General features: G+C 36.1%; 1 protein-coding gene across 1 annotated transcript in view; it reads right to left on the bottom strand.

Moving 5' to 3' along the window:
- Window positions 1-5,438: 5,438 nt before the first annotated feature.
- Window positions 5,439-14,549, bottom strand: part of PTAR1 (protein prenyltransferase alpha subunit repeat containing 1) — a 30,959-nt gene continuing 21,848 nt past the window's right edge. Inside the window, exons 5-7 of the mRNA XM_027652511.1 lie at window positions 13,852-14,065; window positions 11,303-11,604; window positions 5,439-10,748 (exon numbers count right to left, since the gene is read on the bottom strand). Of these exons, the coding sequence (XP_027508312.1) occupies window positions 10,400-10,748; window positions 11,303-11,604; window positions 13,852-14,065 (865 nt within the window). The 3' untranslated portion in view covers window positions 5,439-10,399. The remainder of the gene's footprint in view (window positions 10,749-11,302; window positions 11,605-13,851; window positions 14,066-14,549) is intronic.

The following is a 14,549-nucleotide window of genomic DNA, read 5'->3' as shown; positions in this document are numbered from 1 at the left end:
AACTTACCTCTCTCTACTGATACTTCTTGACATAACAGTTCAACTTTTCTTATTTTACGTCTTTACCAGATAGTGCAGAAAAGAAGTTCTCAAAGGCGCTTCAAGCATTGTTACAAAGGAAGTAGTGAATTCATAGCTAGCTTTTCAGACGCACAGCAACCCCAAGCAGACTGCAGAGTTAACAGCCAGATATTCCAGGCTTCTGGAAAACCAGATAATACCACCATTGCCTTCTGGCAGCCAGCAAAGAAGTTCTAGAGGTTCATTTGCTTATTAGTAGCTGGGGAAGATTTAGTTTTATTGGAACTAGAGAACTTGTAGGACTATATCAGAGAGCAAATAATTATTACATAGTGCAAATAGAAGATAATGACCATGCAGAGATATTTTTCACTTCTTTGCATGTATATCTGAACAAGATATCAAGATGACAAGACAAGAAACACTTAAGTGAACTTGAGAACTATGGGACCTACAACTCTAGTCACATCCTGTAAAAGATATAAAATAGAAAACTCTCTAACTTAACTTAAAGAGTTTTTACATATGATGTTATACTAAAATATCCCAATATACCAAAATATCCCACTGCTTAAATAATAAAACCCCAACCCCAATCACACACTCTGATAGTTCAATATTCTATTAATATTTATTAACTTAATACATTATTTAAACGAATCTCAGAATTATTTGGATAACAGCCTGGAATGAAAGCTCTTTATAGAGCTACTGATTGCCCTGATATACAAGGACTGGAAGCAAATTTACTGCAGCATTAACTCAAGTCCATAAAAGAGATCTTAATGTGTAAGTCAGTTTTGACAAAAAATTAACAACTTTTCATAAAATCACAGACCTATACATAAAGTAGTATACTACTTCAGAAGCTTAACTGCAGATCTAAAATATCAATGCTATGGATCCAGTTGTTAATGCATAAGTATTTGCATAATTAGAAAGTTTACAAAAATAATGAGCATACCTCAAGTATCTTTTCATCCAGTTCTGATTACGGTTTACCTGAGGATTCTTCTTCAGGTAGTCTCACAAAATTTATACAGCAAAATTTATCTTCTAAAGGCAGTCAACTGGAATCAAAGTACCATGCTTCCATACTACATCTATCTTTAAAATAATCAAAGAAAATACATTTTTTTAACATAAGAGGGCAATTACTGGCTTTTAAGATCTGTGAAATGTCTTCCCTTCAATTATGTCTGCACAAAACTTGTATGGAACTTGGAAAAACTGGAATAAGCTACTCCACTTGATTCCAGATTTTAAAAAAGGCAAGTCACAGAATTTCATGCTGAACCTTAAAAAAGTTACAGAAACATAAGCATCAATCATCTGCCCAAGTTCTGCGACTCTAGACAGTACAGTCAGCTGTCTAGTGCCAACTAGAAATTTCTTATCCAGAAGAGCTGCTGTTCACCTCAATCCTTTCAGAAGCTAAGCTTGAACAAAGGCCTAAAAAAACATTTTAAAAAGGCTTAACTGTCGATGTTCAAAAGAACCACAGTAAGTCTGTTGTCATCATGTAATTCACAAAAGAAGGTGCAGTTCAAGCTAAAGGCAGCTTATCACTGAAAAGTGATTAACAATAATTACGAAGGATATCAGTTGGAAAACAAAGAAACTGGAGACAAATATGTTGTCAGAAAACAGGGTTTTTAGGAGATGACAAGTTTATTTATAAACTGTCAACATTTAACAAAAACAATTTTACACTATTTTCCATTTTCTACAGAAATACAATAACTTACAGTGGTGCTTAGTCCATTTTGTCACTAATACATATAAAAACAAGTCTGCCAATAAATAAGTGAAAAAAATCTATTTACCAACCACCACCACTAAAATTGTACCTGTAAATTTTGGAAGACATCTGCATAGAATAGTTAGAACTGTAAGGGTGCCTTTTATTATTTCGTAATTAATTTTGTACTACTAGGATATGAAAAAAGTTAATTAACATGCAATACAAAAATATTTGAGATAAACAATGTAAAACTCAGTGTGCACAACAGGAAAGTAGTGCTAAGATGCCCTTCTATGTTTCTAAATAAACATCAGGAAAATGCATGTTTTATATGGTGGAATTTCAACTTCCCTTCACAGCAAAACTAGATTTATAACCATTTATACTTGGTTAGGTTCCACTGAAGATGGACTAAAGATGTGGTGAGAATTATCTAGTACTAGATAACAACGAATAATTGTAGAACATCTCAAATCAACATTATGTAGATATATTTTAAAAGGTAAATTTGCTGTTACCTAGTTATAAGGATTTGTGAGATGAAAGGTGACAAATGTGCAGTTTACTGTTGATCATAAATGTAGACAGCATGCCTGGAGAACAGCAATGCTTAGGCCATCACTATTTATTAAAACTTTCCCCCTTCAATATTGCATCAATTATCACATGCCACTTAAAAGATTACCAGTCATCCCTAAATATCTTGCATAAACCTCGGGCATCTATCTGTATGATACTGATATGCAATATTTCCAAAACTAAAGTGTTACCTTAGTTTGCACACAGGCATATTGTATGAAACCTTCTATCACTAGAAAAGATTTAAAAAAGCACAGGGGCAGGGGAGAGAAGAGGGGGAATGGCCAGGGGGGGCAGAGGTGGGAGAGAAGGGAGATAAAAATAGAGGGGGTAAAAAAAAAGAGAGAGGACAAGGAAGCTTTCTCAGCTACTGATACCCTGTAGTACCCTTCATTTTTCTCTAGCTGCCCTTTTAAAATGAAAACATTCCACAGCCTTAACAGCTTCTTTTTCACAACGCTGATGAGCATACACTACCCTAACTGTTCTTTTCTTCACTGAAGCCATTAATATGACAATTCGTTAAAGACAAAGAAGTCACTTAAAATTGATCACATTAAATATGTCCTGGCTATCAGATAGTGGCTAATACCCCCTCCACAGCATGGCCTGATCCTATGTCAATGAAGTCAGTGAGAGTCTCATCACTCACACTAACAGACGTAAAAACAAAGCATCCAGATTAAAAACAAACTTATAACCAGATCCTGTAAAATAAACTGGAGGGTTTATTACTTGCTTTAAGCTTTCTGATTTAATGAACATCCAAATTAAATAAAAGATTGTCCTTATCGTTTCAGGGCTTCCTTACATACTCCCTCTACCTAGCAGCTAGTAAGAGGAAAAAAAAAAGTGTATAAGTAAAACATGTCCTTGCATTTTTAAACTTTGCATTTAGGATGACAAGCAATACCTTCAGTAGTGCTCTATGATTTTAGGTGCTCATTTTAGAATGAATCACATTGTCTAGGAGGAGAGAGGAAAGGTGCTAGCATTTTCCAATAAAATCGATCCCTTTAAGAAAAGCTCTCAAATCCAGTAATTCAAAATCAGAAGGCATTCAAAACAAAGAGTAATTCCAGAAATATTTTTGATGTGATTTATTTTTATAAAAAGAACGTGCAAAAATATTGAAAATTAAGTACCAAAAAGACTAGTTGTTGTTTGTATTGAAATACCAATTCAAGTTGCTAGTTTGTGTCTGACATAGTTTTCTCAGCCTCCTGTGATGCTAAAGCACTTCATCCAAAACATGCCTATTCATTTCCTTTCTGGAGGACTCCTAGAAGGTATCCCCCCAGGAAGGTCATTGGCTGAGTGCTGCCCAGTCCTCCTAGCTTGCAAGACCTTACAAACTCTCTCACAGTCTCAAACACTTCCTACACCACCAATAATGATTTGTTTGGTGTATGCACACATTTGCCCAAGTATCATGAAAATTAGGCAGAGTAAGACAGAGAGGGGAAGTAAGAGATCTCGTTGCTTTCAGCAAACAGCCTGGTACTGGCACTGATCCTGCTAGATTCAGACTTAGATCCTTCACGGAAGAGTCTGGTTGCAGATCACCAGTGCTGTATAAAAACAGCCAAATGTGGGAGATTTTTGCAGTTTTCACAGGACATAAATACAGTTCCGCCATCCATTCATTCAAACATACATGCACACTTACTGTGGGAGAATAAATATAGATAATTTATTCACAAATAAGCTCTTTACTGATTACAAAAGAAAGAAAACAATCCCCATCTGACAGGAATTCATCCTGTGACAAAGTAAGACCAGTGAAAAACACACTTAATGCTTTACATTCACTATCCTGTAGAACACTGGTCCTTTAGCTGATTACTTTCCAGTGTCTGACAGTCCTGTCATAATTTTATTCTTTCTGCTACAAAATTTACCATTTCTCTAATTTATCTTGGAAACCTACGTAAGATTTACAATGGTCACAGCTGTGCATCTGAGCATTTTTCATAGAAAATATATTGCAAAATATTATGTTTAAAACTAGCTGTATATCCCCTTAATAAGAAAGCTGTGAGAGTTAAATATTTTTTGCACATATCTTGATAAAATAAGCATTTCCCTAAATAGAATAGTATTTTGATGAACATGACAGTATTACAAAATTAGTGTTTAATGGCTCACTTGAACATTGTAGTGCTGTCACTACCTTGGATCTTAATACTACTTACAACTACTTAAGACATATATTATTTTGATTATATGAAAGTAAAGAGGACATTCCCAAGCGCACTTTTCAAGATGACTACCCAGTTTTAAATGCATCCATTTCAAAAAAGAAAAACTGCTACAAAAGGGAATAAACACAGTAGGTATAAATATATTTTGCCTTCTAAAAACAAAATCTAGTACCTTGTATCATTTACATTACTTTTTTAAATAACAGGTAATAAATACTCTGTTAAGAAAAAAGCCCAGTCACTTTATCTACTCATTATACACAGCATTCAGAAAATCTTAATGTATTAATGATGTACCAATTTCATAACTTTATTCACAATGAACATACAGGTGTACCTCATCCAAGAAAAGCTTTTTGTTTCATCATAATTATATTCTGTTCAGAAAATGTCCTGTGAACAAAACAGGCACCTCACTGTGGGGTCTTCCCACCTCTGTACAATAGGACTTACAGAACGTTCCAGATGGTGCAGATAAAGATGTTTAATAAACTAGACTTCAGTTAAGAGTTCTGCTTGTCAGAATAACTCTGCTGTACGTAAGAGTCTGGCAGCTATTAAAAAAGCTTTTGCAGTTCTAGCATTCATAGTCCTAACAAAAGATTTAAAAATATTAAATCTAAGATGTATGGTGAATCAACACAGATACTGTTAAATACTTCTCCACCATTACAACATACCCCTTTGAGATACCGACTATTCTACTGAATAGTACTAGGGAACTCAGAGAGGACATCCTGAAGCTGTCAGGAGCTTCCTGCAAGCTTGCAACAGCAATTTAAGATAGAGAATAACAATACAATGCAGACAAAATGGTAAGCTCTACTGCAAATCACTGGGTAGATATAAAATACCAGTTATTACATGTTTAGCTTTCTTTTTTTTTTTTTAATCAATAATTATAAATAGTAAAAATGTACTCTAATTCACTACAATAGACTATGCCCTGAGAAGTAACATTACACACTAAGTAAAAGCCACTAGGAAGTGTCAGGTCTGTAATTTGAAAGAGTAATACAATGAACTCCCTGGAAGCACATATTTCCTCCATTTTTTAGCAATATTTTGCTTCTTCAGTGGAAAAGACTAATGAAAAGTTATGCTAATTCTAGATTTTCCGACTTTAAGTACATGATCTTTTTATCTTTTCTCCTTCAAACTCTCCCTGGGAAACTAGATGGCTTCAAAAAGCTCTTGCTTTTCACATATGAAAGAGAATATAGGCCTAGCATGAGGTTCTGAAAAAACTGAGCCTGATGAACTCCACTTAAGGACATCAGTCAAAGTACTTTTTGGGAGGTAGTCAGAGTTATATAAACACAAAATTAGGCCACCTCACCAATGCTTTGCTACATTCTTCTTTGCTGCTTGGAAGAACAGAGAAGAAGTTGAGAAGAAAACATACCTCTGAGTATATGGGCAAAAACAGAAGGAAAATTATCTTAGACAGGGACACTGAACTTCCTTTGAAAGTACTTTGAATGCTAAGTGCATTTGAGAACAGGTGAGCTACACCCTTTCCTCTGTATCTGACACTGATAAAACAGTAAGATCTAATTGTAAATATGCCACCAAATGAGTATACGAGAAAGATGCATTTAGAAGTCACATCTATGTTTCACTTCACTGTTTTTTCCAAAATTGCCCTGTAAGATACAATTCAGCAGTTGTAGGCGTTTTCCCCCACACTGTAAGTGCAATGGTTCATGTCCTACTAGACTGAAAAAAACCCCAAACAAACAGCATTCTTTCCTCACAGAAGGTAAAATACAACTAAGCAAAAAACCTTGTCCAAAAATTAAATCATTAAATCTCTGAAGACTCACAACTTAAATTATTCTCTGGTAGTCACATTTTGTTCATTGTATTATATGTTATTCTGAAAGAGTATGCTTGTTGAGTCTGGCTATGCAGACAAACCCTTCCAAAACTCTTTGTTTCTATCCATCAATATTATACAGTACTGTTTTAAAAATTCATTAATTATCTATTTAGGAAAAAAACCCTCACCCCCATCCATAAAGTCTAGCTATACATTCTAATTAAGCAGCACTAACACAAAATTGGAAATGCCAGAAATTTTGATTGTAAGACAAAAATCTAAGATTTCTATCTATATTACACTTTGTTAATTTGTCCTAAAGCAAAGTACATATAAGGTAATTAATCAAATATCATAAACCGACAATTTAGCTTATCCCCTATTTAAATGACACATGAACTTTGTTGTATAAATATATAGGAAGTCAATAAAACACAAATATGCAGACATGAGTAGATTAACAAATATTAATCAGTGCAGCTATAGCAATGTGTTCCAATAAGGTCATACAGGTTTGTTATTGTAGTTATCTTTAATGCTGCACATGTTTCTCCAGTGACTGTAACACAAAAGACAAACCAAATGTCATTGAAATAACAGTCAATGTATTTAGCAGCTCAGAATTCGATCCCTTAAAAATGCAACTCCTTCTATTCCAATCTCTGTAGTTTTAAATTACATTTGTTCCTCAAACCCCTTTGTTTCTAGTACAAATTTCTACAAAGCAAAAACAGCCTGCATCAATTCAAATGACACATACTACAGCATATGACAAAATCAGGAAAGATGCTGAACATTACATGAAGATGTTTACAGATGTGCAAAGTTTGTTTTTATATCTGAAGGAACTTCTGAGAGTAAGAGCCTTGTATTCTGCAGCTTCTGTTGGACATTTTCTCCTCAAGAATGTTCACTGACTACATTTTTAGTTTCTGATCTCCAAAACACAAAACAGTGGATACACTTTACTTAAAGAAAGCATATTCAGTAACCTTTATATGTGTTAACTACCAATGGACCGAAGCTACTTCTCTTTTTTTTTCAAGCAGCACCCAAATGGGACTCTGCAATACTGCCGAATGGCCAGATAGGTATGTGGCAAAGATCAGTTCTGAGCTTAATGAAACTTGTTACAAGTATCTCTTCAATCATTTCATGTATGAGGCTTCAGGACACTGACAGCTTGAAGAATTTAGATATTATTTTCTTCTTTCATATAATTTATATTGTTACCATAAAGCTTGAATTTAACAGCTTATTGTTTGCATTTCTTTCAAAGCAAAAAAACATGATTTGTTTCAATTTCACTGTTATTGTTCAGTTTTCTGTGTGGCAGAGCCTGGTCTGCAAACATTTCTAAATGTAACTATTCTTACTGGATTTAAAAAAAAAAAAAAAGTGTGGGGAGTATTTCCATCAGGTGCAGACTTTGAAAATCCACTCTTAAGAGCTATACTACAGCCATCAGTGTTTTGCAAAAGTAATAAAAATATCAGCACCATCTCTAATCAGAGTATTCAGAACATTTTCCAAGTATTAAAATTCAATGCAACTCTTTTCAGTTACATAGGACCAAGTCTTGTCTTCCTATGAGTATGCATCACTTACATGTGTATTATCAGAGCATCTGTGTAAATGTTTATGGCGGAAAGATTGTCAAATTCAGTAGCACTGAACTTCCACAGTACAGCTCTAATAAAGCTAACTAAGACTCCAGATTATAGTATGGAAGAAGTATATAATAGGTTTCAAGTCAGATTCTAATGTTATTATTTTCCTCTAAAAGCCTCAATCATTCCAGTCCAAGAAGAGAGCATCTCTTCCTTTCCATAGTTCAAGAAATACTTCTTATCATGTTCCCACTTCTGAGGCTGCTCCTACTACTAATATTTTTCTCACAAATAGGTAATTTTTGCCAAGGCAAACAACACACAACTACGTTACTAAGTAGCCCAGGACCAAGAATGTGATCCTTAATACTTGGTTTCACACCTTCTGGGTTCGCACAAGTCATTAATGGGATACTGTTAATTAATGGGATATTGTTAATCAAGCTGACACATGCTACCATACATAATATATCATCCATACTCAAGGAATATCAGGTCCTCTGAGATGGGTAAAAGTTCTTGCTCAGGTTCTTTAAGTTCAGACTCCATTTGTACCTGAACCTACCCATTTATTAGTTATCACAGAGGCAACATCTTATGACAAAATTATCCTCTCAAGCCATTCCCACACCTCCTTCAGACAACAACAATGTTCTTCTGCAACTACAACCATCAATCAAGACAGCATCCCAGAGCACTTCAAAACAAATGACCAAACATCCCTAGCTACAGAGAGGCAGGTGCGGATGCCCTCTGAGACAAAACTTTGACACGGAGATGCTCAAGCCTAGATCCATCTTATCTAGGTACCGTAAACAGAACAGTAACAGTGTATACATATAGAAATGTCTTTGTTAGCTATTCTGTGCCTGAAATGTGTCACAAACACACTCTCAAAGACTACAGATGGTCTGTTTTCATTCTGAAATGCAAGAGTAAACCCCATTCAAACTATTTAGAAGTGCTGAAATTCCATATTTCAAGTGCCTTTCTTTTCATTTGAAATGATACCTTTTGAGCAGGCTACCTGTGTTTTTCCTCCCTCATTGTTTCTCTCTCTGTGCAACAGAAACAGCATCTTGAAACTTCATCATGGTCAAGAGGCATTTTGGCCAGGAGATATATACCACAATTCTGATGAGGACACTAACTTGAAAACTGAGTCCCCTCAGTGAATAGGCTGATTTTAAAAGAGGCCATGTTGTCATTGTACAGACTTCTACAACCGTAGAATGTTTCCCCCAGGTCTCTAGATCAGTACAATTCTACTAGTGTAAAAAATCCCTTATGCAGACAAGTTCTAAGGAAATGACAGAATACACAAATGTATTTAATTTATAATTCCCTTCAAATTTACAGTTATGTTAACAGAGATGTATGGTTGGAGAAGAGCTCTTAAGGAAGAGTAAAGAAGATAAAAAAAACCCCAAACACTGAAGCTCAAAGAACAAAAGGGAAGAGATAGCTTCCTCCTGCTGTCACTTTCTTTTTTTTAACTGTATAGTCTCAACAACCAGTCAGAAGATTTAGTTTTTACTCCATCAAATATTGGCCTTGTACAGTCTTGGTTAAGTACAATCAGCAAAGTGCGATTGAGGAGGCTGAGATTCTGTAGTGAACATAATACATTCAGAAACGTTATCGAGTGTGATTAATTCTGGATTGTTGAGATAAAATAAATAAACACCAAGTAAGGAAAGAAAGTAGTCTGTTTTAAGAAAAGTACTTCCAAATACAGCTCTAAGTGTGTGAAGATGTGTTTGAACTATTTTCTGTCACGTTTTCTTGTGTCAGGATTTCAACTATCAAGCTAACATGACAACTAACAAGCAAACAAAACCCCAGTTAAAACAGTAAAAGGCATGATGGCTCCAATATTGTTACTGGAGCCTTGAGAAAGAAACACTGCAGTCTGGCGTTCTACCAAAGGTTCCTAATACAAAAATAATAGCACTCACCGAATACAGTCTGGATCCAATAAGGTGTTAGCATGACACCACATAGTAAAGAGGAACACCCTGGAAACAGGTTTAGTTGTTACTGACAGATACTCTCATCCTTTTTTCAGACACTGATTCACAAGCATTTCAGACTTTTCTTCTTTTACCTCTTTTGTTTTTTAAAAAAGTGTAATGATTCAGAGTTAACACAGAAGTAAAAAGTAAGAAAATGTCACGGTACGAAGCTGACAGAGTGGTTTCTTAAAAAGATTAAGGAACAAACTGCATTTGGTAAATAAAAAGGTATGCCAGTTTTTAATAAAGTGACAGACTTCTACTCTGAATTTGAACTTTAGGACTGACCATCAAAAGAGAGAGAAACACAAGGTTGGCTAACACTTGCAACCAAGACATGCATTTGTGTCTGAAAAGAGAATATTGCACTAAGAAAAGAACCCTGAAAGCTTTAAACACTTCCTTCACTGACTTAAAAATTTAACTAACCATTTCCTATAAGCAGTAGCAAACCTGGCTTGGTCCACATCCCTACAAGTTGATAATACTTTATCAATGAACTGGTATTCCATTTCTGGACCAAGAGAGTCCTGCACAGGAGCGCGCTTCAGGCGTTTTGTTTCTTGTGTATAACCTTGTTTGCTGCTGGATTCATTCAAACCATCAACATCCATAGCTTGAGCCATGTGACTTGTTGCAGGACTGTGGTGGGAATTATTCAGAGTCTCATCACTGCTGTCCGCAGATGATACCACTGCACTCAGAAGAGGAAATTTGTTGTTTAGGTGCTGTTGAAGGTAGAACACACACCTTCTTCAAAGGAAAAGGAAAGAAGAAAGAAGAAAAGAAAAAAGTCATGCACCGGAAATAACCTGCTGTTGCTGCTAAACTGCTTCAAATCATTTGCCATCCCACCAGATTCCCCCACAGACAAAATCTGCTGTCACTGCTCACGAAAAGGGCTCAATGTCACTTAGGCAAATCTGCTCTTATCTAGTCAGGAACCTGCACCCACCTAGTAAAGCACAGGTTTTCTGCAGCTACTCTATCTTCTGTCTACCTTTTGCTCATCTTTTGTCCTTTAAACATTTAAAGTGTGAGGATGCTCCTAGCAGTATCTTGTGTCTCTTGCACAAAATACAGGGACAAGCAGAATTTCAATCAGCAAGATACTTAAGCCTAATCAATTTTTCCATGCAATAGTTCTGATTATGTTCTTGAATATTTTCCAAAGGCTTAAGACATGGTAGCTTAAAAATTTTTGTTGAGTGGTACTTTTAAAAATCAGAACAACAATTTGTTTGGAAATACCAAGCAAAGAACAATCCACAAATCAGAAGCAAACTCTTTCGACCAAGTCCTCTTACCTATGACACCACAAGGTTTCATGCCCTGGGTAATTATCAATCAGTTCAGTGCAGAGCTCCATCTCTTCCTCCAAACGGCGGGGGAGATCCACGCTTTGCTCCTCTGCACAAGCAGCTTCTGTCCCTGCACTCTCCTGCTCCTTCTGAAGGTTAGGGTTTTGTTCATTTACCAGTATGTTATTGTCAGTCACAGTTCTGCCTATCAAGGAATTGAGTAAGAACTGGCGATAATGAAATCCACTATGGTCCGAGACATGCATGGATACCCAATATTTAGTGGATGAAAGTTCATCAAGGAGAACCTGAAACAAAAAGCAGGGACATTTACAACCAGCATAAAGAAGGAACTTGCCACCAATGCTTCTGCATCCTTGCAGAAAAGAAATCAATACTTCTTTCAAACTCTGAAAAGATAAGTTTCTCAGAAACCTAACCACAGGCTGATGTGAAAAAAACCACAAACTACTTATAATAAGAAATAAGCAGTGGTTTAAGAATTTCAGAATGGTTAGGAATAAATAGAGAAGGCAGAGGTGGTACACCAAACTACTGATACTAGTAATAAATCACTGATATTAGTTAAAAAAAATTTTACTTTTTGCCTAGGGCATTGTGGATGTCAGAGGGTGGGTGAGTTACTTAAAAAGAAAAAAAACCCCTTAAATTAATTTACGCCTTAATTTTCCAGGAAAGAATGTCAATCAATAGCATTATGTTTCAAGTCCTAGAGCCTGTGGAATACAAAACTATTTGTCCATAATCAGGTTGCTTGACTTGGTAATTGATGAACCCCTAAAAAGGGTTTCACAATAACTCTGGTAAATAATTATACTGTTGATTGTAGCTCTGTTTAAAACACTTCTGGAATAGAGAATTTTCCCTTAAGTCTGAATGCTTTTAAACCTTCAAAATTAATTTCTGGAGAGACAGGCAAGTTTGGCTACCAGACAAAGCTTCTTTTATTTTATTTTCTCCATTAGAGCTGGTGGTTTCATTTTGTTACAGGGCTTAACTTCCTTCCTTACATTGCTCCTCCTACAAAGTTTAAACTCTCCAAGGACATCAAAATTACGCTTTTCATTTACTTCTAAAGACTTTGAATAGAATCTTACTGGTATACTCTTGCTTTTCATCTTTTCTCCTAAGCTACCTATATCACTTAACAGGACCAGCTGATGCAAAGCAACTTTCATAGGGAGAAGTCTTTCTTTTTTCTCCTGCAGCACAAAAGACAGAGCCTCCCACAAAGAAAACCACGGAAACACACAAGGTTAGTTATACACCTTTTTGTGGTGCATTTGTTCTAAAAGAAATCAGAGCAAATACAAACAGTGTAAACAGTGCCTTCTACCTGAGATACACAAGGTGGTTTTTTATATCTTGACAAGAGATATCAGCATTGCCTTCCTTTGACAGATCAGCAAACTAAAGTGCAGTATTAAATAACAGCCCACACATGCAATTCTTAAGGGGACTAAACCTCTCCATCTCTAGTTCTGCACTTTAAACCATAAGATCAGCTTCTCCATTTTCAGCAGAATTAAGCTTACTGTTTTAAACTTCTGAACTTTGAAATTGTCGAAGAATAACATGAGGCTCAGAAAAATCAGACCAGCCTTTATTCAGCAGGAATTGATACTATGCACATAATGTCCAACCTAGATCTTGGAATAATCAATTCAATTATCTGACATAAGCTGCAAAGTTACAAGGGAACATTTTAATTACTAAATTGCATTTTAACTCCCTGTACAAAGGGAACAAAATGATTCAAGGATCACTCCTTACCTGAACTAGAAAACCTCTTTTAAAAAAGCAATACAGAAGATTGCCGTTAAAACCTCTTTAGACCTACAGAAAACCAAAGCCTCTCATGTAGAACCTCAGAGTAACAGCTGAAGATGCTTCAAACACTGGAAGCAAACAATAAAGCAAGCTAACGTCTGAATTCCAACAGAGGTTTTTTGTATCAAGCCAGTTTTCTCCATTTCCACACTGAATAGCACAGGCCATTTGTCATTGTTCTGAGAAGCAAACCGTATGAAAACACCTCTGTCTCCACTCTTGATAGCCTCTCACAAAGGGCTGTCTTCTACCTTCAGAGGTGAGCTGAGTACCATGGAACTGGCATCCTCCTCCAGAATAGGACATATGTGCTCAGTGACCTCTGTCTTAACCTCTGGGTCTACACTCCCTCCTACACCCACCCTGACCCTATGCTTGCTTGTTTTAAAGTGCTTATCCAACCATAAACTGCAGCTCCAAATTTCCTCTCTGGTCTGGGGCACTGGGGAAATGAAAAGGAACTGCATCTGGGGAAGAAAGATTTTAAGGATAACCAGATAAATATGGCAGTGTCCACTTGCACAAAAGACAAGTACCTCTGGAGGCCCAGTCATGTGAAAAACAGCCAAGGCCTTACTGGGGATGTCTACAAGAAAAATTACTTTGTGTCTTATTAACATATTTCTATCTTCTGCTTAGGAAAACAGTTTGTTTGGTTTTTTTTGACAAGAAAATTCAAGACTTTATTCACTATTGTATTATACCTTGACAGTCAACTTTGCCAAATGCTGTAGAACCCAAATGCGATGGGACCAGGCATTGTAGTTGCTTGGATATCTCCCAGCAGCTTCAGAGCAGACATTCATTTCCTCCTGCACTAGTCGGTGAATTCTCTCCACAGGTGCTGCTCCCAGGTTTCCTTTAGTCGCAAGACTTGGCAAGGAGTTTTCCTGAATTAGTTGTTGCAGCACCCATCGTCTGGTTAAACGACGTAAAGTGTTAAAGGGGAGAGAGCAATTTTAAGAGGAAAAAAAAGGTTTTTCATTTATATAAATCAAATCTTCCAATACCTCAATTATCTGAACTACACTCTAGCCAGATAAGAATAAGCAGTAAACATAACCATCTGAATGCTTCCCATACTGAAACCTATGACATTATGATCACGCCCCAACATAATTTAACTCTGGCTTTAACTCTAACAAACTGTATGAGTTTGTTCTCTCTTAAGTTGTCATGGCTACTTACAGCATACAGAAAAAAACCAGAAGGAAACAGTAAATTTACAAAAAAATGCACACTGTGCACATGAGATTTCTCATGAGCTCCTCTTTCAAAGTCTTGCATAGCACTAACATGAAGTATCCATCAAGAGACAGAAAAAAGTCACTCAACAAAAAATTAACTCTGCTTTGTCAATATTTTTTACATCTGACAGTACTGCACGCAGCAAGTCAAATTA

The sequence above is a fragment of the Corapipo altera genome, unplaced genomic scaffold (assembly GCF_003945725.1).
Source record: "Corapipo altera isolate COAL_440 unplaced genomic scaffold, ASM394572v1 61286, whole genome shotgun sequence".
NCBI classification, from domain to species: Eukaryota; Metazoa; Chordata; class Aves; order Passeriformes; family Pipridae; genus Corapipo; species Corapipo altera.
The sequence above is the reverse complement of the archived record's forward strand: the minus strand, read 5'-3'. Positions and strand labels throughout refer to the sequence as shown.